Source organism: Onychostoma macrolepis, chromosome 21, assembly GCF_012432095.1.
Source record: "Onychostoma macrolepis isolate SWU-2019 chromosome 21, ASM1243209v1, whole genome shotgun sequence".
NCBI lineage: Eukaryota > Metazoa > Chordata > Actinopteri > Cypriniformes > Cyprinidae > Onychostoma > Onychostoma macrolepis.
Window position 1 is genome coordinate 537,501 of NC_081175.1, and position 26,754 is coordinate 564,254.

A 26,754-nucleotide genomic window follows, 5' to 3' on the forward strand; every position below is an offset into this window, starting at 1 on the left:
ACTTTAGAGGACATAATATTTTAATACAAAGACCTAAAATCATGTCATCATTCAGAAGCTGTTGTATCCTATTTTTGGGGAAATCTAATATAGCCAGTCCTGTTATGATGTGTGCTGTAAACCACAGCGCTCGAGCGAGGTCTGGAGTATCTGATCAGTCACGCTTCATGTTCCTCCGTCTGTCTGTGATCGAACCGCTGGATCTCAGTACCGCTCGCACCCAAAGACGGATCCGTTCAGGTGTCCACGGCTGAAGGATCTCCGGTGTTTAATGCACATGAGCAGCACAATGTGAAGCTTGAATCCAGTCGACGTGCCTTGCTAAAGACGCTGGTGTGAAGAACAGCACACTGTAGTCTAGTTTTCTACATTCAGAGTGTTTTTACCGTTGAAGATTTTTAAGATGATCTGCCGAGCACTTTGACATGTTGTTTTGATCCGAAGCTGTTTTAAAGTTGATCTCCAGCACTTTTTCAGACGTTTCTTTGTCCAGAGCTTATTTTCGAGTATTAATGTTTTTGTAATTTCTGTCGATTCTGAAGAGCTGTTATTGTGTCAGACGCACGTGTTTAATACTGTTTGGTTTGTTATTGCTTTGATGAATTTCCAGACGTGTGTGTGTGGAATATGATTATATGATTGACAGCTAATAAGTCTTGGGTTGATGAGGAATCTTGGGAATGCTAGTATTTTTACAGTCAGTGCTGATGCATTAAAATGGTTCTTAAATTGCTCATCATAAATTATAAATAATGCACAGTATAATCTGTTCAGTTGTGTTATTTTTCTTTTCAGTTTGATCAATGTTTTCTCATTTCAAGTTTGAATTATGCTGTCGTAGAAAATCCATTAAATCTTTTCCTCCTTTAGTACAAATATTATTGCAAAACTGTCTTATTTTGAGTAGTTTGTACTCTTTACATACATTATTATTCAGATCTGCATGAGTTTGTGTTGGGAATGCACTCATCTCGTGTTAAAGCCCCTCAGAGCCTCGTGTGACGCATTAATCATGTATTTTCAGCAAATAACTCCTTTTATTATTCATCAGAAAGCACTTTAAGTGTGTTTTTCTCCAGCAGGCCTTTTGATGACAATAACACAAGACTGAAGCACTTTCTCTTTCCTTTTTAAAGTTGCACCGAGGTGCAGTGTTGTGTTGGGCTGCAGTGACCGCATCAGGGGTCAGTGGTTTCAGATGAACACGTCAATAAAGATTATAATGTGTTTTATATACAGTGTTTTTATTCTCGTCGCCAGCGAGAAGCTGGACACTAGCTAGAGCTGCTGAAGTCGAGAGAGTCAGTCGAAGCCCTCCAGCGGCGTTACGTGACATCGACGGTCCGGAAGTGGCGTTTGATCGACGCGCGCGCTGACCAATCGAAATCGAAGACGCGGCCTCGGAGTCCCGCCCTGGTCGGGAACCAACCAATGGGCTTTCAAAGCTACAACTTCCGGATTCTGGCAGGACATGTTTCATTGTATGTACATTGTTGAGATGGGCTCGACTGTTGCTCGGTAGTTTGGAGTTTCTCCGGCGGAGTGTTTAGCGAAGCGTTGCGGTGATTCTCGTTCTGGACGCGTCGCTAAGTCTCTTCGGAACGCATCGAGTTTGGCAGCAAGCTGCTCCCTGAAGCGCCCGTCATGAACGGGTTCAGCACGGAGGAGGACAGCCACGACGCGCCGCCCGCGCCGCCCTTCTTGGGCCAGATCTGCTGTCTGATCGAGGACGGAGAGCGCTGCGGCCGCGCGGCGGGGAACGCGTCCTTCAGCAAGCGCATCCAGAAGAGCATCTCCCAGAGGAAGCTGAAGCTGGACATCGACAAGAGCGTGAGTCCGGAGCAGGGCCTAACAGAGTGTGTGTGTGTGTGTGTGTGTGTGTGTGTGTGTGTGTGTGTGTCTGAGCAGCTCGTCAGCTCTTTATTTTCTTTTATCTCTGATCTGAAGCGTTGTGACGCACGCGCCTCCTGACAGCTCCTGCTTTACTCTCATCTCAGAAACTACAGCATCTGCTTGTCACATGTGACCCTGGAGCACAAAAACAGGCATAAGGGACAATTTTGTGCATTTCTACATCATCTGAAAGCTGAATAAATAATCTTTCCATTGATGTATGGTTTGTTGGACAATATTTGTCTGAGATACAACTATTTGAAAATCTGGAATCTGAGGGAGCAAAAAAATCTAAATATTGAGAAAATCACCTTTAAAGTTGTTCAAATGAAGTTCTTAGCAATGCATATTACTAATCAAAAATGAAGTTTTGATATATTTACGGTAGGAAACTTACTAAATATCTTCATGGAACATGATCTTAATATCCTAATGATTTTTGGCATAAAAGAGAAATTTATAATTGTGACCCATACAGTGTATTGTTGACTATTGCTGCAGATATAGCTGCTGCTTATGACTGCTTCTGTGCTGCAGGGTCAGGTATGTGTCTTCACGGATGGCCTTTCAGAAGCATCTCTGACAGTAATTTCATGAAGTTATGGCTGTTTTAGTTCAGTCTCTGTGCTGCTGGTGGTGTGTGTAAATCTGCTGCTGACACACACACACACACACACACACACACACACACACACACACACACACACACACACACTTACACACACTTCACTGCTGCATTTGGCCAGAATGTGCTCTTCTTCAGTCTGGTAAATGTCATTTTATGGCATATAATCACACTGAAGGCATCAGATCAGTTATCAGTTCTACGTTCTTTAATCTATAATGCAGTTTTCTAACACGCACCTTTAAAACCGTTTTTGTCCCTGTAGCTTCGGCATTTGTACATCTGTGATTTCCACAAGAACTTCATCCAGAGCGTTCGCAACAAACGCAAGAGGAAGACGAGCGACGACGGAGGAGAGTCGCCCGATCACGATGTGGAAGTGCCAGAGGTAACTCGAGCGCCGCGGTCCAGCACTCCGCATCTTCACGCTCTTTGTCTGTTCAGGGCGCTTTTATATTTGTTCTGGTGCCGCTGTGACTCTGTTTGCATCACGTCACTGTTTCAACTGCCCTGTCAATCATCTTATCACCGCCAACATCATCCACGTTTGCAGTACTGGAGAGAAATGAAGAGGCATGTTGATCTGCGAGTCACGTGTCTATCATGCCTAGGACTCTCTTCATATGTTTGCATAATGATGCATTTAATAGTTAATAACTAAATGCATCATTATAAAAGTCCACAATGTTGCTGCAGATGAAATATAACACGCATAGCATTAAATAAATATGTTTTAATCAGGTTAGATATTGATTATTTATCACTCAAACCCTTTCTCTGCCTGTCCGTCGATCACGCATATCCACCATGTTTGTAGTGTTTAAACGCTTTTCATGCATGTTTGTAGTTCTAATCGAATCCTCGTCCACCGCGCAGTGTGTTGTGGGTAATATTAGCCGCTACAGTGTAGAGATCTGCACTTCGAGTTCTAACCGGAAGCAGTAGACCATCCGGGAATCATACTTTAAAATGCGATGGAGGTCAGTGGGGTCCAGAACCTGTGAGAGTGACTGACGCTGGATCTGTGTTTGTCCTGCTGCAGGTGGATCTGTTCCAGCTTCAGGTCAACACACTGAGACGCTACAAGAGGCACTACAAGATCCAGACCAGACCGGGTCTCAACAAAGCCCAGCTCGCAGAGGTAGCGCTGAGCAGCCTGCAGGCATCCCTCACCTGAGCTCCAGCACCGCACTGACTCTGTCACTGGCTGTCAACACCAAACATTCGAATTTGGAAATATTCTTCGAATTTAAAATGAAATCCACATTTGAATGCGTAAACGTTGCATTTGAGTTTCAGGCGTGCGTCAGGTGTGCGTGCATGAAGCGGTTTTGTTTTTAATTGTTTAAGCAACTTAATGAATCATATGGTTTATAAACGTTATTTTAGTAGTCGTGTTATTTTATTGCTTGCATTAGTCATATTTAGCTCGAACGCCCCCCCCCCCATAACTGAAATTATGCCTCTTAAATTCATATATAATTTGAATATTGATAACATTTAAGTCCAAAATTCATATTTAATTTTTCAGCCATTTTGACAGCCCCAGCTGATATTGACGTCCGGTGTGATCCGAGAACGTGCTTCTCTACATATTAATGCTTATTTCTGAAAATTAATTTCGTCGGATTGAATCGTCTCGTGATGTCTGTCAGCCAATCAGAACACAGCATTTGTCTGCTTTTGTAATGAATTCAGTGTCTTTCTTCTCCTGCAGACCGTGAGCCGTCATTTCCGCAATATTCCAGTCAACGAGAAGGAGACGCTCACGTACTTTATTTATATGGTGAAGAGCAGTAAAAGCCGGCTGGACCAGAAGTCGGACGGAAGCAAACAAGTGGAGTGAAGTCCCCTCTCTGCACGGATCCGAGCGCAGAAGGTCATTACTCATGACGTGCAGATGTTCGCTGGCTTCACAACTCCTCTCCGAATACTTGCTGTGTTTTTGTACATACGGGAGTCACTACAGTCGCGCGCTTGTGTAGTGATGATGATGATGATGATGATGATGTGCCAAACCCACAGTAACACCAGTAAACCGCGGCAGATTTGACCGATTACCCAGCGAGGACCTGATTGAGAGCATGCCAGAGACTGAATGACTGCAGATTGTTTTGTGCTGAAGCAGCTCCTCTCAGAAGAGCCGTCCGCGCTGCGCTGTGTGAGGTGTCCGTCTGCTCTGACACAGACACGTCTCTGCTTTTATATGACTGCTGTATATCTGCTCTATATAGCTTCTTTTTTTTTTTGTAGCTTGTAATGTTAGTTTTCTTCCTTTTTTGTTTGGAATAATTCGTCTAAATACAGTTCTTGTGGCACTATACTAATATTTGGGTTGATTGTGTGTAAATGTGTCACGCTTCAGCTGTGAAATCAGGTTATATTTCAGGATGCATATCAGTAATATCGCTCAAGTATAGCCTCGTCCGAACACATCTCAGATCAGCGAGTAACGAGGGGGGGGGTACGTGAAAGAGCAGTCGTTTCACACTCGACAGAATCTTTCATTATTCTGGAAACTTGTATGTTTTAGTATAAACTTAAACAGTTTATCTGCAATTTTGGACTTTTGCTTGTCAAGCATTTCCTTTTTTTTTTCAGCATACAGAAGTTAGTTTTCTAGTGTGGCAAAATAAAAATGGGTTGAATTGAAAGATGCCATTTTTAATGAATAAAACGAAGTAAAACAGAAGCATGACGTCAGAGCAAATGCACGATTGTTACTGATTTTACGTTTTAATGGAAGCCATCAAGCCTCGACGGTTCTGGAGGAATCTCAAACTCATCAACGCCGCTTTGACCTCTGGCTTTGACCTCTGGCTTCATCATAATTAGATCAGTGCTTCACACGAGTAATCAATCTGTGTCAGCGTGCGAGGACACGATATCACACGGAAAACAACTGAAACAAGCAAAGAAGGAACGATGAAAGACATTCAGGGTCATTTTAGTTGCGCAGGAAGGCTGTATTTTCACTTATTTGGTTTAGTTCATGCTGGAGAGGATATTAAAACCAAAACATGGAAGTCATTAATATAAGAGACTATATATATAGTATAACAATACATTTGATGAATGTACAGAAATCAGAATCAAAATCGCTTAAACTCTCATTCATTCCTGTTGAGTAGAATTGCTATGTTTTTATGTTTTTCAAATGTATATTTGTACTTGTAAACATGTTTTAGGGTGTTTATAAAACAACAGATACACTGTAATACCAAAGCATTCCTCACTATTAACATTCAAGTTTTAGTATTACTTTATTTTAACCAAAATGTTGAGTTTACTGCACATTTTAAACTGTTGCTGAAATGTTAGAACACATAGTTCCCATAACTAACGTAATTTTAGTAAAATGACAAAATATTGCAGATTTCTCTGAGGATTCACCCTGATTTCTGCAGATCTGCTTCAGTAAAATTAAAGTAGACGCATTTCATTTAAGTCTAATTTTCCTACTTTTTAACGTTACACACGTTCAAATGTATTAAAATATCATCTACCCAAATTGTGTCCACCCGCCCAATCAAAAGCCCAACTGGTTCAGCCGTTTGAACGAATCGGTTGAATAAATGATTCAGTTATTCACTCATTAATATGAATCAGCCGTTTGAACGAATCGGTTGAATAAATTATTCGGTGATTCGCTCATTAATTTGAATCAGCTGTTTGAACGAATCGGTTGAATAAATGATTCAGTTATTCACTCATTAATTTGAATCAGCCGTTTGAACGAATCGGTTGAATAAATTATTCGGTGATTCGCTCATTAATTTGAATCAGCTGTTTGAACGAATCGGTTGAATAAATGATTCAGTGATTCACTCATTAATTTGAATCAGCCGTTTGAACGAATCGGTTGAATAAATGATTCAGTGATTCACTCATTAATTTGAATCAGCCGTTTGAACGAATCGGTTGAATAAATGATTCAGTGATTCACTCATTAATTTGAATCAGCCGTTTGAACGAATCGGTTGAATCTCAATGACTCACTCATTAACAGTCGCTTGCTATCACCTACTGGCGGTTTAAAACAATTTTTTTTCATGTTTTAAATCAATTCAAATATCAGTATTCAATGTTTTATGTTTAAAACAAAGCATTATTTATCTGTCTGTAACTGCAGGTTAAATGCATCCATGTCCCCTCTGAGTTACAATAAACTATAAATAATACCACTTCAGATGCAGATTGCAGAAATGTTTTCTTATGTTGGAATGAAAGACAGTAAGTACCAGATGTGCTTTTTATTCTTACCCAAAGAAGAAAGAGTTAAAACTGAACACAATCTTGCTGCTCAAACTGTATGAACATAAATATATTTATATATATATATGTATTTGCTCCTTATCCATTTTGCATTTACTTGTATTTTTACTTTCCAATACTTGAGTACGTTTACTATATATATATATATATATATATACATATATATATATAATCTAAAAACTTTTCAAATACCACATATCACATACTTTAAGACTTTTACTCGAGTAATATTCTAAACGGTGACGTCATTTTCTGCTCAGATATCTGTACTTTTACTTGAGTATGACTTTCATGTTCTTTATTGCATTCATGATATTGTTATTTCAGCTAGTGAAAACTGAATTGTTGATATCAAAAATTAATATGCTAGAATGATTCAAAGTCAAATTGTTACAGGAATGGCGTTTTACCGCCATCTCATAAAGAAATAACAAAAATACAACGACAAAGAAAATGTTTGAAGGGGATCCCAAATTTATTTTATTATAGTATTTCAGCAGAAAAATAGGTGATAGTGAATATTGCAGTATTTGAATATTTCTGGTGACGTTTATGTAATATCCCAACAACAATACTTTTTTTGAGGGGAGGGGGGGGGATTACGTAAAAATACGTTATAAATAGGTTTCACAGCGCCTGAAGCAGTCATTCTGCCTGAAGTCTTCTTTCGTGTGTCACATAAGAAAGAAAGTCGCTGATGCTGAGGACAGACGCGACGCGGACTGCGTGCTCAGTTTGCGTGAACTGGCCCTTTAATAAAACGAAGCAGCGGAAGTTGTCATCGTGCCGCCGGATGTGAGAGCGTCACTGCGACGAAGCCATGGGACGAGAGTCGAGGTAAATATTTCCATGTTTATTCAGCTTCGTTTTTAAACGTTTTATAAGGTTTTTATTCAAGATTACAAGCGTTCATTATGAAGGTGTTATTAAAACCTCTGCGCTCTTACACAGCGACGTAAAGACTGTGTTTGAGTGAGATTGAGCTTCTACTCGACCAGTTACCTAACTAGCTAGCTAACTAACTAACTAACATTAACTGCTTTTATTGATCGCATAAAACACCGGCTGCGAATACCTGTGCTGCCTATACACACACACACTATATGTATATATAATAAAACGGAATAGTTAAGTAATAAATATTTGAATCCTTTCAAAAGTCCAAAACAAATATCTGTTAGTTAAAGAGAAACACGCTAATATTGTGCACAGTCACATTAAAGTGCTTTTTGCAGTTCAGATGGTTTCAAAGCAGCTTCACAGAGATAAGCAAGAAAATAACAGCGTTAATGTTGGAAAATTAATCCGGTATGAATCAAAATCGATTCTGTCAGTGCATTGAAATGCCTGTGAAATCAATAACATTTCTGAATAATTTGATATTGAAACAAAAATGGATTTTGATTGCTTCCATTGTCCTCTTTTGGATGAAAGCGTCTGCTAAGTGCCTAAATGTAATATGAACTGTGTATTAGCAGCAGTGTGAAGAGTGCAGATGTGGAGAACAGCTGGAGCTGAGTGTGTTGTGTTCGCAGGCATTACAGGAAGCGCTCCGGCTCCAGGTCCAAGAGCCGCTCGCCGGACTCCAAGCGCTCGAAGAAGGAGGAGCAGACGGGGTCCCGCACCCGCGAGCGCAGCCGGAGAGAGCGGTCACGCAGCCGAGAGCGCCGCAGGTCACGCTCCAGAGACCGCAAGAGACAGAGGTCAGAGGTCACACCCCTCCCGCACACGTCTGAGGCTAGAAGGGATACAGCTCTGAACGGAAATCAACAATGAAATAAATTTCTATCTATTAGATTGTGTTTTATTAACGTCTACACCTACCATTACAGTAATACAAAAATAGTAATTATTGTTGTACAGCGTAACAAAAACGACGCTGTATTGCTGCGCTGGAGTCCTAACCTCTGACACGTGTCTTCACAGGCGCTCCAGGAGCCGAGAGCGGAGACGGTCCCGCAGCCGAGAGCGCCGGAGCCGAGGGAGGAGGTCAGCAAACACACACATCTACACACAACCCGCCTGCGCTCACACACCTGCTGTCGCTCGAGGACGTTTCACTAAGAATTACAATAATAGTAACACACTGAATTAAAACTACAATCATTTTTGTTAAAAATAAAATAAAATTATAGTTTAGGAGGCGTCGGCTAGCTTTCAAGAGTGACTTAAAATGATTCAAAATAAGACAAAACAGATAATCGCTGCAATAATGATCCAATCCTAAACTCTTCAGTATTTGCTTATTTAAGTCCAAATGTGTGTGTATATACTCTACCAGTCAAACGCTTTGGAACAGGAGGATATTTAATGTTTTTTAAAGAAGTCTCTTCTGTTCACCAAACCTGCATTTATTTGATCCAAAGTACAGCAAAAACAGTACAATTTTGAAATATTTTTACTATTTAAAATAACTTTTTGTTTTCTGTTTGAATACGTTTTAAAATGTAATTTCTTCCTGTGATTTCAAAGCTGAATATTCAGCATTATTACTCCAGTCACATGATCTTCAGAAATCAGTCTAACATTCTGGTTTGCTGCTCAAAAAATACTTATTATTATTATTATTATTATTAGGTTTCTTTGATGAATAGAGAGTTAAAAAAACAGCATTTATTTGAAATAGAAGTCTTTTGTAACATTATAAATGTCTTTATCATCACTTTTGATCAATTTAAAGCATCCTTGCTAAATAAAAGTATTCATTTCTAGAACCCCACCCCAAATAAATAAATAAATAACATTATACTGACTCCAAGCTTTTGAATGGTATAATGTAGAATGTTACAACAGCTTTTTGTTTCAGATAAATCTTCTGTTCTTCAAAGAATCCTGAAAAAATGTACTCAACTATTTTAAGTATAGATAATAATAATATTAATAATAATAAAAATGTTTGTTGAGCAGCAAATCAGTATATTAGAATGATTTCTGAAGATCATGTGACACTGAAGACTGGAGTAATGATGCTGAAAATACAGCTGCACATCACAGAAATAAATTACTGTTTAACACATATTCACACAGAAAACAGCTGTTTTACACTGTAATAATATTTCACAATATTAGTGCTTTTGCTATATTTTGGATCAAATTAATGCAGGCTTGGTGAGCAGAAGAGACGTCTTTAAAAAGCATTACAAATCTTACTGTTCAAAAAGTTTTGACTGGTAGCTTACATGTTTTGTCACGCTTTATAATATTTTATTAGATAGAAATTGCTACTTGAATAAAACAAAAAAAAGAAATCTAGAAAATCATATAAATTCATTGGTTTGAACATTACATTTTTGGGATTGTGCAATTTAATTCTTTGAGTTATCATTATTACATTCTTTTAGTTTCTGTAAATAAAAAGTTTGTAAATAAGCAGCTTTGTCATTATGTCAGAAGTATTAGAATATTGTCTTTGACGAAGCTTGTGATCTGCTGATGTTACAGCAAGGAGAAGTCAGAGAATGTAGAGCCGTCCGCTGACAAGAAGAAGGTCAAGGAGGAGAAGGAGGAGGAGAAGGCTGAAGATGTAAGTGTTTCGTTCAGCTCAGGCTGCTGCTTTCTTTAGATGTCATCTTCTGAAGCTGCATATTAACCCGATTCATCTGGATTAAATGAATAACCTCGTGCAACGGTTGGTTCTGCAGCAGGACTTTGACCAGAACACGCTGGAGGAGGAGATGAGGAAGAGGAAGGAGCGAGTGGAGAAATGGAGGGAGGAGCAGAGGAAGAAAGCCATGGAGAACATCGGAGAAATCAAGAAGGAGCTGGAGGAGATGAAGCAGGGGAAGAAGTGGAGTCTGGAGGACGATGAAGGTCAGAGAGCCTTCGGTCATCAAGCACACAGATCACCGCTCATTTAGAAAAACTAACCCATGTGATCTGATTACATTTTCAGACTAAAATGACTCATTTCACATTTTCCCGCTCATGTTTCTTCATAGGGATTAGTAAAAACTGGACATTAAAGAGCTATAAGCCATGAACCGAACCGAACATCTACGAGCAGAATCACAAAACAAACTATGATATGATAATCAGACCAAAAAAAATCTAAGGTAGAAGATCGAGTATTGCCAGCTCACATTAAACACATCGGATGCACATATCTGATTGGCCATCCCAAACACTCTGAACTGTGATTGGCTGCCTCCCGCACCAGGGGCGGGGCCTTCAATAAACCACAATAAACTCCAGTCAGGGAGAGTTTGTTTTGTTTACACCGATGTTTGTTTAACGCAAGGGAAGAGTTTTTGCATTATGCCTTTGTTTTACAAATTGAAAGAGTTGAATTGAATGGTTGTGTGTGTGTGTGTGTTCAGATGACGATGAGGAGACTCAAGCGCCCGCGGAGCCGGACGGAGAGGAAGAGGAGGAAGAGAAAGACGGACCAGCTGAGGCAGAGGAGGTGTTGAGTATAGAGCAGGAGACCGGAGAGGAGCTGGACCCGCTGGACGCTTACATGGAGGAGGTCAAAGAGGAGGTCAAGAAGTTCAACATGGGCACCATGAAAGGAGGCAACGACAAGGTACTTTTACTGCTTTTACACGAATAAACCCCGATTCTCTCTTCTGGAGCGGCTCTTTCCTGTAAACACGTGATCGGCGGCGCTGGGAAGGTTACTTCGGAAATGTAATAGCTTACAGATTACAAGTTAATAGTAGTGTAACTATTTCAATTACTTTATTAATTTAACATTACATTTGATTACTTTTAGTTACTTTTCTAAATTTCTAACATAAGTTTTCAACTGTTAATCATTTTGAAACATGTAAAGCAGGCAGGTGAACCTTACAGTAGACCTCAACACTGATTACTGCCAGACTTACAAAACCCTTCATCTCTTGAATTTAGATTATAATCATTTCAATTTAAAGCACAGCCACCACAAAATCAGACTTTAGCACCTCTTTTCACTTTGAGATCGTTCTGAGGTTAATTAAAAATTTTAAATCATGAGATATAATTTAATAGCTATGATGCTGTTTTTGCATATTAAACAGGAAACACTGGCATCTGACAATGCTTTGGAAAAAACATTTAATCTTAAGAAATAAAGCATCTACATAAACCAAATAGGAAATAAAGCAATTATCAAAGAAGCATGTGTCCTAAACCCCTGAAACATTGCTGTCTCATATTTTAAAGCAGTCAGTACAATTTGGGAAAGAAATCAATCACATGTATGCATGCGAAAATATTCAGATGTAACCCTCTTAGTTACTCCCGCACACTGGTGATCAGTGACCCGCTTGAGAATGACCTGAGGCTCAATAAATGATGATTATTCAAATATAGCTGAAAATATGAATTGTGTGTCAGCAGAAAGGCAGTGTGTCTGTGACCAAAGTGGTGACCGTTGTGAAGACGAAGAAGATGGTGCACAGCACCAAGAAGAAAGGAGAGCTGATGGAGAACGACCAGGATGCCATGGAGGTACATACTTCATCCAGCACACGCGTGTTTCTGTGTCATCTCATCAAAACACACACATGTCATATTGATACGTGAATATCAGTGATGGTGTAGTCATCTGAGTGTTAAACTGCACTTAAATCCTTCAATACGCTGACAGAACGCAGGTTAAAGTGTTTACATGCCGGCGAAATCTGGGAAGTGGTACAAATCTGTCTGTACTGATGGCTCTTTTTCTTCAGCTTGCGTTGTTGAAGGGACAAGGGTTAATGCGTTTGGTTGAGCACACGTGTTATCATCTTAAGATACACGTAAATCTGCTCATTGTTTGTATAGAATTTCAGAAAAGACTTTTTAAGAGATCTCGTTTGCAGTAATTTGAAATGAGGAGAGAATGTCTCGATGTAAAAAAAAAACAAATAATTTGGGGTTAATTTTCTTTATGCAAGAATTATTTTATTAGTATTATTGATTATTCATTTGAGGACTATAAATTGACACTTGAAGTATTATATTGGCAAACCAGAGGCATGAGGTTTTTATTCACCAGGAAAGATTACGAATGAGTTCAGCTGAAACAAAGAAGTGCACGAGTTCCCAAGTGCCTCAATACAAATGTGTCTCTGTGTGTGTGTTTCTCCCGCTCTCTCTCTCTGTGTGTGTGTGTGTGTGTGTGTGTGTGTGTGTGTGTCTCTCTCTCTCTGTGTGTGTGTGTGTGTGTGTGTGTGTGTGTGTGTGTCTCCGCTCTCTCTCTGTGTGTGTGTGTGTGTGTGTCTCCTCTCTCTGTGTGTGTGTGTGTCTCCCTCTCTCTCTCTGTGTGTGTGTGTGTGTGTGTGTGTGTGTCTCTCTGTGTGTGTGTGTGTGTGTGTGTGTCTCCCTCGCTCTCTCTCTGTGTGTGTGTCTCCTCTCTCTCTCTCTGTGTGTGTGTGTGTGTGTGTCTCCCCTCTCTCTCTGTGTGTGTGTGTGTGTGTGTGTGTGTGTGTCTCCGCTCTCTCTCTGTGTGTGTGTGTGTGTGTGTGTGTGTGTGTGTGTGTCTCCTCTCTCTCTCTGTGTGTGTCTCTCTCTCTCTGTGTGTGTGTGTGTCTCCTCTCTCTCTCTGTGTGTGTGTGTCTCCCTCGCTCTCTCTCTGTCTGTGTGTGTGTGTGTGTGTGTGTGTGTGTGTGTGTGTCTCCTCTCTCTCTCTGTGTGTGTGTGTCTCCTCTCTCTCTGTGTGTGTGTGTGTGTGTGTGTGTGTCTCCTCTCTCTCTCTCTCTGTGTGTGTGTTTCTCCCGCTCTCTCTCTGTGTGTGTGTGTGTGTGTGTGTCTCCCTCGCTCTCTCTCTGTGTGTGTGTGTGTGTGTGTGTGTGTGTGTCTCCCTCGCTCGCTCTCTCTCTGTGTGTGTCTCCTCTCTCTCTCTCTCTCTCTGTGTGTGTGTCTCCCTCTCTCTCTCTCTCTTTCTCTCTCTGTGTGTGTGTGTGTGTTTGTCTGTCTCTGTGTGTGTGTGTGTAGTATTCATCAGAGGAAGAGGAAGTGGACTTGCAGACGGCCCTCACAGGCTTTCAGACCAAACAGAGGAAAGTTCTGGAGCCGGTTGATCATCAGAAGATCGAGTATGAATCCTTCCGTAAGAACTTCTATGTGGAAGTGCCGGAGCTGGCCAGGATGAGCCCTGAAGGTACAGCAAACTCCTTCAGACTTTATTCAGGAAATCCTCTCATCAGCTCAGGATAACTGTGTGTCTGCTCCGCTCTGTTCCAGAGGTGAACGAGCACCGTCTGGAGCTGGAGGGAATCATCGTCAAAGGCAAAGGCTGTCCGAAGCCCATCAAGATGTGGGTGCAGTGTGGGATTTCCATGAAAGTGCTGAACGCGATGAAGAAGTGAGTAGAGCGCGTTCAAGACGTTCACCAGACAGAACGAATGTTTTTGTTACTCCTCTCTGTCTCTTTTCAAGACACAACTATGAGAAGCCGACCCCGATCCAGGCCCAGGCCATCCCGGCCATCATGTCGGGACGTGACCTCATCGGCATCGCTAAAACAGGAAGTGGGAAGACCATCGCCTTCCTGCTGCCCATGTTTCGTCACATATTAGACCAGCGGCTGGTGGGAGAGGCAGAAGGACCCATCGGTGAGCTTCATCCTGATCGTGTTTATTGCTCTGCAGAATAAAACCCAACACGATTAACTGCTCACCGCACAAACAATCTCTGTTCTGTTCGAGTGTGGCACGCATTTTAGTTTTTAACAAGCATTTGTGACCCTGGACCACAAAACCAGTCATAAAGGTCAATTTTTTAAAATTGAGATTTATACATCATCTGAAAGCTGAATAAATAAGCTTTCTTTTGATGTATGAAAAAAATCCAAATATTGAGAAAATCACCTTTAAAATTGTTCAAATGAAGTTCTTAGCAATGCATATTACTAATCAAAAATGAAGTTTTGATATATTTACGGTAGGACATTTACTAAATATCTTCATGGAACATGATCTTAATATCCTAATGATTTTTGGCATAAAAGAGAAATGAATAATTTTGACCCATACAATGTATTGTTGGCTAAATTACAAAGTAACATACACCTTTGTTTATGTCTGTGTGTTGCTCGGCAACCACAACTGTTTCTGAGGAACTACATTGTTTGGTGGAAGAATAATGTTTTTATTAATATCATTACATTTTATTTGCTCTGTTTTATTTTGTGAAACCTTGTTACATGCTGTATGTGGAATGATGATTTTATAAAAGCAATAAGCCCCGTGAAGCCGTGGTTTACAGTGTATTTCTAACAGCTGAGGGGGTTTTAGGCATGACGCGAAGCGGGGCTTATTGCTTTATTGCTGTCAGCAGCAGCAGGAGAGAGTAACGGCTGTGTTTCTCTGTGTTAGCTATGATCATGACCCCGACACGCGAGCTGGCGCTGCAGATCACCAAAGAGTGCAAGAAGTTCTCCAAGTCTCTGGGTCTGCGTGTGGTGTGTGTGTACGGCGGCACCGGCATCAGCGAGCAGGTGTGTGTGATCCGCTTCATCACGCTTCGTAACCTCCCACAGAACCTGCTCTAACCCAGCGTCTGTCCGCAGATCGCAGAGCTGAAGCGCGGCGCAGAAATCATCGTCTGCACACCGGGACGCATGATCGACATGCTAGGTGCCAACAACGGTAAGTGCCTCATGAGTTTGTGCTGGATATCATCACGCGTTCACCAGCTCCAGCGTCTGGCTCAGTGCTATTAGAGCTCACTAAAACATAAAACACATTGTCCTTAGTTAATAAGTGTTAACGGAAATACAATAACAGAGAAAACTTAAATGTGTTTTATTTACAGCAGTTAACATGTTCATTTAGTTTATCCTAATGTACTAAAAAACTTGTTTTATATATTTATTTATTTGCTTTTAACATACTGGGATCCATTAATAGCATGTTCAGTATTCTACAATTGTAGACAAGATTTTACACAGTCATTGAAAATATCTGAAATTGAACGAAAACTATATACAAAAGCACACAACAAAATGACTAAAACTGTAAAGTGAAAGCAGAAAATCTAAAAATAAAATATAATTCAAGATATTAACTAAAACTGTCAATTTACACAATCACACTTACGCTAACGATCTTACATTGGAAGTAAACAGGCCATCAAGTGCTTAAAAGTAGAAATATGTAGCTTTTATTTTGATTAAATCATGTTTTTACTGATTCTCACAAGTTCTGTGCTTATAATTAAGTCATAAACAGCACATCAATCATTTGAGATCTGACGCAAACACCAGTCATGGGTTTGATTCGCAGGGAATGCATGAGTAATATTAAACCATACAGCTAAAATGCAGAACTCTCAGGTTGAGCTCCGCTCGCTCATACAGCTGTGACGAGACCGCGTGAGGGTGAAGACACACTTAAAACAGCCTCCATCATCACCATCTTCATCTTCATCGCCTAATAATGCTTCTGTTCTAACACTCGTTCTCTGACACACTGCTGTCTTCTGCTGTGTTTGTGTAGTATCTGTAAGTGGGACAAATAAGGATAAGATCTTTACCTTTTTTCAACACATGCTTATCTCTTTAAGCATATGTGACCCTGCAGCACAGAAGCAGTCATAAGCAGCACAGCTATATCTGCAGCAATAGCCAACAATACACTGTATGGATCAAAATTATGCATTTTTCTTTTATGCCAAAAATCATTAGGATATTAAGTAAAGATCATGTTCCATGAAGATATTTTGTAAATTTACTACCGTAAATATATCAAAACTTAATTTTTGATTAGTAATATGCATTGCTAAGAACTTCATTTGAACAACTTTAAAGACAATTTTCTCAATATAGTTGTATCTCAGCCAAATATTGTCCGATCCTAACAAACCATACATCAATGGACAGATTATTTATTCAGCTTTCATATTTAAAAAAATTGACCCTTATGACTGGTTTTGTGCTCCAGGGTCACATTTAATTTGTCGTTACTATACACCATAATATTGTTAGAAAATGCATCCCCTCTATCAGAATCAGTGCATTTTTGCAATATTGCTTTTTTAAACACTACTTTATGACCTATGCCATGCATGTGTTGATCAATGCAAATGTCTTCAAGCGTCTTTCTAAAACAACAATTTAAATATAATTCAGCATGTAATTGCATCAGTTTCAAAACTAAAAAGGAGCGTAATGTATAGAGTCACCTATATTTGCTATCAGGGCATTTAAAAGGCACAGCTTAAAATGTGTTAAAATACAAATGCATTGAATTTAATGTGCAAACACTGAAATTTAGTTGAGATTAAAGCTGCCTTTTTTGTGTATGTACATAAAATGCGCTCCGAATACCTGTTTTCAGAAAGGCCCTGACGCTGTCATCATTCTCCTGTGTGTTACATGTCATGCAGTAGGTGGCAGGTTTATCAGCTTTTCATGCTCATAACACGAGTTAAAGTACTGTGTTTACTCTCAGCATGCGGTTCACTCATGTTAGCAGGTATATGGTTCATCTGTTGTGAATGTAATTTAGAGACCTCAGTTTTCAGAGTCAGGCTTGTCACAGATGCTGTTGATCGTAGCGTAATGATCCTGGAACAGTCCTTACCCTTCAGACCGCTGTATGAAACAGGTGGCTCTTGTGAGTTTTGCTCTGATGGTACGCATGTTAAGCAGTTCTGCGTGACGGACTCCATCAGTTCAGCCAGTGCTGTAGTTTGCCTGTCGTTTGCTTTGAGCTGATAGTAAATGTTGCTGTCTGCGGCATTCACTCTGCTAAACGCGCTGCTCTTGTGTTGCGCAGGTCGCGTGACCAATCTGCGCAGAGTCACGTATGTGGTGATGGACGAGGCCGACCGGATGTTCGACATGGGCTTTGAGCCGCAGGTCAGTCTCTCTCCGGTGACACTACACACTGTTTTAACACGGCTGATGCGTTTAATGCTGATTTGAAATCTGTTATCCAGCAGTTTTTCACGCGGAGCACAGTTGGTCTCGCATGACTGAAGTAGCGTTGCCAATAGAGAATGCACAACTGTCGCATTGCATTCTGGGTAGCCATATTTTAGGATACAATCAGGAACATACGGCGACAACAAACACAAATCATCAGAGAAAAAACATGAGTTCACTTAGGACAGCACTGATCGCATTTTCATTCAGTGGGGTAAAATAAAATATACATTTTAATCATACAAATAATATATAATTCATCTATACTTTTAATGCTGTGTTTTGGGAGATATGAAGTACTTTTGTACCAGTTTACCACAAAATTCCTCAACTACACCATTAGCTTGCATGTGAAACATATTTTTTTTTTTTAATGAAAAAAATCACTGAAATGATGATCTAAATTTAATTTAATAGTGTCCGGTGTAGAATTCTGCCATCTGGTGGTCAGAGAAAAACTTGTAGAAATCAGGGTTTTTCGGTTTTTCTGGATCATATATATCCAGCAGAGGCCCATAGAGCCATTCAGTATTTGTTTTTGTTGTTTGTGCCCGCTTTTGCAATAATGCTACATAAATTTGCAGAAATGCCACAAAACTTGATTGCAGGCGCATGTTTGTTTCAATCTAAAAAGTAAAATAAAAACAATTTTATTTTGCTTAATATTTAAATATATAATTTAGATTTAAATATTTAAATCTCTTAACCACATTTGAGTGCTTTGATAAATTCAAGTTAAAGCAATTAAAGTCATTAAATATAAATATTTGTCTGGGTCAAGCTAAATGGTGGTTTTTATCGCATTTATCTCGTTTAGTTTTAGAAATAAAGTCTCTTCTATCAGAATCTATTAGCATTTCCTGTGTTTTAGCTTCAGATTGCCTGTTTTGTTGTGCTCTGATGGTGATCACGGTCTTGTATTCGTGTACTCATTCATGTGAAGTCCAAGCATCTTCCTAAAGCAGCTCTATAATGATGAATATGTATGTGATGCACCGTGACACCGTTAGCAGCTGCTTCACTCGTGCAAGACCAGCTCTACTGGACTGGTGTCCTGCAATCCCACAGTGCCTTGCGTTGACGTCACGCTCTGTGTGCGGCGGCCGGAGAGCTGCTGTTGAACTCCTCAGGCGTGTGTTTGTTGCAGGTGATGCGTATCGTGGATAACGTGCGGCCCGACCGGCAGACGGTGATGTTCTCGGCCACGTTCCCGCGCACGATGGAGGCTCTGGCGCGCAGGATCCTGTCCAAACCCATCGAGGTGCAGGTGGGCGGCCGCAGCGTGGTGTGCTCGGACGTGGAGCAGCATGTGGTGAGTGTGTGACTATAGCACAAAGTGTTTTTGTCTGCTTCATTTCCATGAGAGCAAACTGATAAAAACGTTTTTAGAAAGCTGTCGTTGCCGTGCTGTTAATGATGACAAAATACAATTTTTACTTTTTTTTTTTTTTATTATATATATATATATATTTCACTTAAAAAAAATTTTTTTTTTGATATTTTTAAAAACAACAATTGAATAAAATACAAAAAAAGTTTTCAGTATTGTTTTCATCAGTTGAAATTTAGGGGTTAGGGAAAATACCCAATAAATTATGATTTTGTATATGTTAAGCTGATATTTTAAATATTATTGTAGGTTTCAGTAGATAATAAAAGGATCTTAGTAAACATTTAAAAAGCTGATTCAGGTCTTAAATGTGTGTTTTGGTTGTGGGACAGCAGTTTGCACCAATTCTGTAGAATAGCCCATATACTCCACTGGACAGGACTTTAGAGTAATTAAGATTTGCTAATGTTCTCTTCTGCTCACTAAGGCTGTATTTATTTGATCAAAAATACAGTTAAAAATAATGAAATATTATTACAGTGTAAAACAGCTGTTTTCTATGTGAATATGTGTTAAGCTGTAATTTATTTCTGTGATCAAAGCTGAATTTTCAGCATCATCCATTCTTCCAGACTGTATATTATATCTAAACTCGTGCTAGTGCGCGGTTGAGCTGGTGAATCCTCTAGATTTGAAGTGTTCTGAAGCTCAGGCTGTGGTTTCTGCTGCGTGGACAGATTGTGATCGAGGAGGAGAAGAAGTTCCTGAAGCTGCTGGAGATTCTGGGTCACTATCAGGAGAAGGGCTCTGTCATCATCTTCGTGGACAAGCAGGAGCACGCCGACGGCCTCCTGAAGGACCTGATGAAGGCCTCGTACCCCTGCATGTCCCTGCACGGAGGTCAGCATCTCTTCTTGATCTCCAAACACGGGCTTTCGAATCATTTGTATTGGTCATTCTGATGAGTCTAAATGCTAAGAATCGAACGAAGCAGGAATCTTTATTTTATTAAATGTAAGCATTAAGTTAATTACATGTAAGCAGGCAGCTCTCATCCAAGATCTTCATGTCTGTCTTCAGTCAAAAAAAAATTAAGGTTTTTTTTGAGGAAAACATTCCAGGATTTTTCTCCATATAATGGACTTCAATGTGGATCAATGTGTTGAAGGTTCAAATGACTGTTTCAGAGCAGCTTCAAAGAGCTCTGCACGATCCCAGCCGAGGAAGAAGGGTATTATCTAGCAAACCATCCAGCATTTTCTACAAAAATAAAACATTTGTATACTTTTAACCACAAATGCTCGTCTTGAACTAGCAATAAAAAAAAAAGCGAAAATCCAAGTTGCTGCACTTTTTCAGAAGTGGGTGTGGCAAAATGGCTTGATAGCTCCACCTATAAAATTTAAACGAAGTGCCCCTCGAGCTACGTTTCATGTACATGCACGAAACTCGGTACATACGTGTAACATACCAGTACCTACAAAAAAGTCTCCTGGTACGAAATCCCAAACCCAACAGGAAGTCTGTTATTTTGAATTTCCTGTATGATTTTTGTGCAGTTTTTGCCATTTCCAGGCCTCGTACTTTGATGAACTCCTCCTACAGTTTTAATCAGATCATCTTCAAATTTGCCGAGTGTCATTATAAGGCCTTCGCGATGCTAAATTGCAAAGATCTTGAGTTTTCGTCAAGGGGCGTGTCCCTGGGGGCCTGACAAATTTGATGTTTCGCCATGAAACAGGAAGTTACTGTAACTCAGGAAAGCAATGTCCGATCTGCCCCAAACTTCACACGTTTTATAAGAGTCCTGTCCTGAACACATCTAAAGGCCAGTATGCAGTTATAATCATACCACCACCTGTTGGCAGCAGGAAATTTGCCATATATAAATGACTTTGACATATTCCTCCTTTACCTCTTTAAAAGCATATTGGCCGCTGTTCGCTGTTTTTCTATGGCCACGGGGTGGCAGTGAGCCCGGGTGCGGGTTTTCATTTTGAATTTGAATTACCTTGAGATTTTTTTTTTTAAAGCATTTTCCTTATAAGACAAGTTTGTACAGGATGTAGTTCTAGTTCATGCATCCTTTGTGCAAAGATATTTAAGTGATTAGTTTAACATTTACATCATATTACTTCATTGTGTGCTGTACTTAGAATAGAATTTTCTTTAACTAGAGAGTTAATAAAGAACAAATCATGTTGTAGTTACATTTTCAAGTTGACTAGTTAAAAATTGTAAAAATCAAGAATCGGTCAACCGTTAAATTTTTTGCCACATCGCCCAGCCCTAGTGTGAGTTCAGCTCTGTGTTAAAGCTTTAATCTTCACTCCAGTAATACACTGGAACCGGCTGTACATCAGGGCAGCAGTGCTGAGGTGTGTGTGTGTGTGTGTGTGTGTGTGTGTGTGTGTGTGTGCGCAGGCATCGATCAGTACGACAGGGACAGCATCATCAATGACTTCAAGAACGGCGCGTGTCGTCTGCTGGTGGCCACCTCGGTGGCGGCGCGAGGCCTGGACGTCAAGCAGCTCATCCTGGTGGTCAACTACGGCTGTCCCAACCACTACGAGGACTACGTGCACCGCGCCGGACGCACGGGACGAGCCGGGAACAAGGTGTGTGTGTGTGTGTGTGTGTGAGAGAGTGTGTGTGTGCTGAGGAGGAGCGCTCACGTCTGACTCTCTCTCTGTGTGTGTGTGACGTAGGGTTACGCATACACCTTCATCACTGGAGAGCAGGCGCGTTACTCCGGAGACATCATCAAGGCGCTGGAGCTGTCCGGATCGCCCGTCCCGCCGGAGCTCGAGCTGCTCTGGACTAACTTCAAAGAGCAGCAGAAAGCCGTAAGAACAAATGCACTTCTGTGCTCGCTTGATAGAGACCAACACATCACACGACACAGACGAGACCGGACTGCAGAAGACTTCCGCCACAGAATCACACAAATACCACTGACTTTTCATCTCACAGTTCATCAAAACAAAAAAAGATTTACCAGATTCAAACTCAGGAAAAAAAATAAGAATTATGAGAGATGAACTTACGAATTCAGAAATCTGACTTTTTTCCTCACAATTATGAGTTTATATCTCACTGTTGGACTTTTCTCAGAAGAACAAATTCTGAACTGTGAGAGAAAAAGTTGCAATTATCTTTTAAACCCTGTGGTGCAACAAGCTTCCATAGAAGACGCCATACTTCCGCAGTTAATTCATCACAGTATATTAAGACATAAAAATTAGCATTATATTCTGAAAAGTTATGTTTAAGTATGCTAATGTGACATTATCTAATTAAATATGCACTCATTTGCATACATTTCCAGAACAGAAATCTGAGTTTCATATAAAGTCAGGTTCATAATTCTCGTTTGATTTTGTTGTCATAAAGTTTTTCCAGAGGAGAATATAAATCTCTCCATAAATCAGATTATAATGTCAGAAAACAAACACATTTTCACCATGTTTTTAGGAGTACGATGTTGTATAAATCAGTGTCAATGATATATGAACAAACCTTCGGAATACAGCTGTAGAGTTTGGTGTTTGTAAGAGAGAATAACTTAAAAAATGTAAATCTGCAAGCATGTCTTCTGTCCGGAGCAGTGCGTGAGAACACGCTCGGGTCATGCGTGTGTGTGTCGCGGTTCAGTGATCGTGTGTTTGGTTTCTCCGCAGGAGGGGAAGAGCATCAAGAGCAGCAGCGGGTTCTCTGGGAAGGGCTTTAAGTTCGACGAGACGGAGCACGCGCTGGCTAACGAGAGGAAGAAGCTGCAGAAGGCTGCGTTAGGCCTGCACGACTCTGACGACGAGGATCAGGCTCTGGACGTGAGTTCAAATCATTCATATCATAAACACAGGAATGAGTCAGAACACACTGAAGCTCAAATAAAACACAACAGAGAAGAATCTGACACACTGATGCTGTGAGTGAAAGAACACCATCAGATTCAAGAAACATCTAGATAAAATACTGACTAGTTATGATGAGAATATAAATGTTACAACTGTAGTCCAGGGTTACAGTAAATAAAAACATATATATATATTCAGACTTCCCATCTGTTGGACGTTTAACATGTTGAATGCTAAACGCCTGACAAATGTGGCATACATAATACACTTATTACATGTTTCAGCACAGTAGTAATAATATTTGACACTGTCCAGAATCACAGCTGATTGTAAAAGTGGCTGCATTTGAATGTGTGCATTTAGCAGATGAAGCGGCTTGCACTGCATTCGATCAGTTCTGGCTTTCTCTGGGAATCATGGGAATGATGCTGCTATACAGGAGCGCTGATATAGCTCGTGTGTGTGTGTGTGTGTGTGTGTGTGTGTGTGTGAGAGTAACCGCTGATCTCTGTGGTGCGTCTGCAGATCGACGAGCAGATCGAGAGCATGTTTAACTCTAAGAAGCGAGTGAAGGATTTCTCTGCTCCGGGCGGCGCTGCGGGAGGTGGTGGGGGCGGCATGAGCGGATCCATGACCGCTGTGTCCGGTCTGAGCGGCATGAGCACTCCGTCCGCCGGGAACATCCAGAAACTGGAGATCGCCAAGAAACTGGCCCTCAAGATCCAGGCGCAGAAGAACCTCGGCGCGGAGGCACAGGTCAGACACACTGCTGCTCTGCTTTCAGCTTCAGCTTCACATAACTGACACGACTCTGTGCATTACAGCAAAGCATGTGACCCTGCAGCACAGAAGCAGTCATAAGCAGCACAGCTGTATCTGCAGCAATAACCAACAATACATCGTATGGGTCAAAATTATACATTTCTCTTTTATGCCAAAAATCATTAGGATATTAAGTAAAGATCATGTTCCATGAAGATATCTTGTAAATCTCCTACCGTAAATATATCAAAACTTAATATGCATTGCTAAGAACTTCATTTGAACAACTTTAAAGGAGATTTTTTTTCAATATTTAGTTTTTTTGCACCCTCAGATTCCAGATTTTCAAATAGTTGTATCTCAGCTTAATAAAAAGCTTATTTATTGAGCTTTCAGTTGATGTATGAATCTGAATTTCAGAAACGGACCCTTCTGACTGGTTTTGTGGTCCAGGGTCATGTATTTGCGGAAGGCGTCCGTCTGCTGATATTAACGGTGCGGTGTGTTGTTTCAGGATGTGATGCAGCAGGCCACAAACGCCATCCTGCGCGGCGGGACGATGATCGCGCCCTCCGTCTCGGCCAAGACCATCGCGGAGCAGCAGGCGGAGAAGATCAACGCCAAACTCAACTACACGCCGGTGGAGAAGCTGGAGGAGGAGCGGCAGGCCGCCGAGGCCGCGGAGACCGTCAAGAGATACGAGGAGGAGCTGGAGATCAACGACTTCCCTCAGGTCTCTCACACAGACTACACTCACACTGCTTCTGAAGCATTCATCTTAATGTTAATTCATATTCAAATATTATTATTCTATTATTAACATTATTTAACCCTCAGAATCTGTATGCTAGTTTCACTTTCCGGGTCTGTTTGGACTCAATGAATCGTTATGTAATAAAATAGTCATTTTCAGCTAAGGGGGTGTTTATATGACTCCGTTTTCCACTGAAAACGTAATGTTTATTTACACAGCAGTGGATCTGTGTGCATAGATTTTATTCTGATCAGCAACTTCATTAATGAGTGAATATCAAAACATTTCAACCTTTTGAATGTTACCATGTTATTATCATGTTATTGCTGCATTTACCCCGTTTTTATCCATTTAAAAAGAGAAATTATTAGAAATTTCAAATTACACACGAACCGCACCAAAAATACTAGGATGCAGAGATTATATGTGTGTGTGAGTGTATCTGATGTGAGAGAGAGTGTGTGTGTGTGTGTGTCTGTGTGTGTGTCTGTGTGTGTGTGTCTGTGTGTGTGTCTGTGTGTGTGTCTGATGTGTGTGTGTCTGATGTGTGTGTGTCTGAGTGTGTGTGTCTGGTGTGTGTGTCTGTGTGTGTGTGTCTGGTGTGTGTGTGTCTGGTGTGTGTGTCTGGTGTGTGTGTGTCTGGTGTGTGTGTCTGGTGTGTGTGTCTGTGTGTGTGTGTCTGGTGTGTGTGTGTCTGGTGTGTGTGTCTGTGTGTGTGTCTGTGTGTGTCTGGTGTGTGTGTGTCTGGTGTGTGTGTGTGTGTGTGTGTGTCTGGTGTGTGTGTGTCTGGTGTGTGTGTGTCTGGTGTGTGTGTGTCTGGTGTGTGTGTGTCTGGTGTGTGTGTGTCTGGTGTGAGTGTGTGTGTGTCTGGTGAGTGTGTGTGTCTGATGTGAGTGTGTGTGTCTGATGTGAGTGTGTGTGTCTGATGTGAGTGTGTGTGTCTGATGTGAGTGTGTGTGTCTGATGTGAGTGTGTGTGTCTGATGTGAGTGTGTGTGTCTGATGTGAGTGTGTGTGTGAGTGTGTCTGATGTGAGAGAGAGTGTGTGTGTGTGTGTGTTCTGTGAGGACTCCGCTGACGGTGTGTGTTTTGCAGACGGCGAGGTGGAAGGTAACGTCTAAGGAGGCTCTTCAGCGCATCGGCGAGTATTCAGAGGCGGCCATCACTATACGAGGAACCTACTTCCCGCCGGGCAAAGAGCCCAAAGAGGGAGAGCGCAAGATCTACCTGGCCATCGAGAGTAAGTGTGCTCGCCGGATGCTAGAGGACCGCTGGTCCGCTCGGGTCACTAAAGCAGTCTGTGTTGTTGTTAGGTGCGAATGAACTGGCTGTGCAGAAGGCCAAAGCAGAAATCACACGGCTGATCAAAGAAGAGCTGATCCGTCTGGTGAGTTCCTCGCTGATGCGTCTAAACTCAGGAATATGAAGCTCAGTCTCGCTCTGAATCATCTCTCTCTCTTTCAGCAAAACTCCTACCAGCCCACCAGCAAGAGCCGATACAAGGTTTTGTAGGACAGACGACCGCTGCCGTTTCTTACCTAATCCCACAATGCTTTCTGTTATGTGAGCTTCATTTATCTGGACATTTTTACCTATTGTTTCTTGTAGTTTGCATCAGTCGCGTTGAATATTTTAGAAAGTTCCATGTAATTGGACAGTGAACTTCGTTTGGAAATAAAGTGTTTTTTCCTTGTGCTCTGTCCCCATGAGTCTGTAACAGTCGCTCCGCTCCGAGCTCTTCAGGTTTTACATTTGTGATATGCTGCAAGGAAAAAAAGAGCTTTTAGATGTTTTTAAAGGAATAGTTCACCTAAAATTAAAATATGCTGACAATTGACTCGCTACACAGCATTTGAGCACTGGATTTACACATCATTTCAGGTTTAAGAAGCGTTTTAACACTGCATCAACTACTGATGAACGGCATTTATTTTTATTTGGATTATTCCTCATTCAGTTATTTTACCATGTGTTACTTTGGAACGCTTTTGCCTTACAAACACATTAAAATGCACAAATTGACCAACTTTTTTGGTCACCTGATCCTCTTTCACCTGATATATTTTTATTTGAAGTACCTTGAGATTTTAAAATAAAGATTTTAATGAAGTATCTCTGATGTTGGTTGTGGTCACATGACATGCAGCTAAACAAATAAAATATTACATTTTTACAGCGTGTTTTATTTTGATTCATTTTAAAATGATTTGTTTTAATGTAACATTTTTATTATTTAATTGATTTGTAGCTTTTCATTAAACTCATAACCCCTGCAGTTCCTTCACAAACCCAGTTTGGGAAACCTTGATGTAAAATTGTTTAATGCACTTCATTAAATTGATAACAACTGGAAAATATTTTCTTACTCTTTGTATTTTTATATCAATATGGTACAATCCTATTTAAATCAATGTGATAAACGACTTGG

The 26,754-nt window shown here is 40.7% G+C and overlaps 3 protein-coding genes across 5 annotated transcripts in view; all 3 read left to right on the forward strand.

Moving 5' to 3' along the window:
• The window catches only part of galnt10 (UDP-N-acetyl-alpha-D-galactosamine:polypeptide N-acetylgalactosaminyltransferase 10 (GalNAc-T10)), a 20,406-nt gene extending 19,178 nt beyond the window's left edge, over window positions 1-1,228 (forward strand). Inside the window, 1 exon segment of the mRNA XM_058758352.1 lies at window positions 1-1,228. This exon segment is cut by the window's left edge and continues 494 nt beyond it. The gene's annotated coding sequence lies outside the window, so the exon portion shown is untranslated.
• Window positions 1,229-1,444: 216 nt separating this feature from the next.
• On the forward strand, window positions 1,445-6,707 carry sap30l (sap30-like). The gene is made up of 4 exons (XM_058758353.1): window positions 1,445-1,830; window positions 2,784-2,906; window positions 3,561-3,659; window positions 4,236-6,707. Exons 1-4 carry the CDS (start codon window positions 1,645-1,647, stop codon window positions 4,362-4,364), a joined length of 537 nt encoding a protein of 178 aa, XP_058614336.1. The 5' UTR covers window positions 1,445-1,644; the 3' UTR covers window positions 4,365-6,707.
• Window positions 6,708-7,450: 743 nt separating this feature from the next.
• On the forward strand, window positions 7,451-26,499 carry ddx46 (DEAD (Asp-Glu-Ala-Asp) box polypeptide 46). Of its 3 annotated transcripts, none has more exons than XM_058757630.1 (23): window positions 7,451-7,630; window positions 8,329-8,496; window positions 8,720-8,782; window positions 10,235-10,316; window positions 10,435-10,603; window positions 11,110-11,315; window positions 12,110-12,223; window positions 13,691-13,856; window positions 13,940-14,060; window positions 14,135-14,310; window positions 15,073-15,194; window positions 15,267-15,345; window positions 17,476-17,558; window positions 18,772-18,936; window positions 19,692-19,854; window positions 21,379-21,572; window positions 21,663-21,800; window positions 22,635-22,784; window positions 23,337-23,567; window positions 24,088-24,306; window positions 25,422-25,566; window positions 25,640-25,713; window positions 25,791-26,499. In XM_058757630.1, the coding sequence occupies exons 1-23, from the start codon at window positions 7,614-7,616 to the stop codon at window positions 25,836-25,838; spliced, it is 3,093 nt and encodes a 1,030-aa protein (XP_058613613.1). In that variant the 5' UTR covers window positions 7,451-7,613; the 3' UTR covers window positions 25,839-26,499. The 3 variants fall into 3 exon arrangements, with proteins under 3 accessions (XP_058613613.1, XP_058613615.1, XP_058613614.1); XM_058757632.1 differs by having other exon boundaries at window positions 10,438-10,603; XM_058757631.1 differs by having other exon boundaries at window positions 7,452-7,630; window positions 12,113-12,223.
• Window positions 26,500-26,754: the final 255 nt, after the last annotated feature.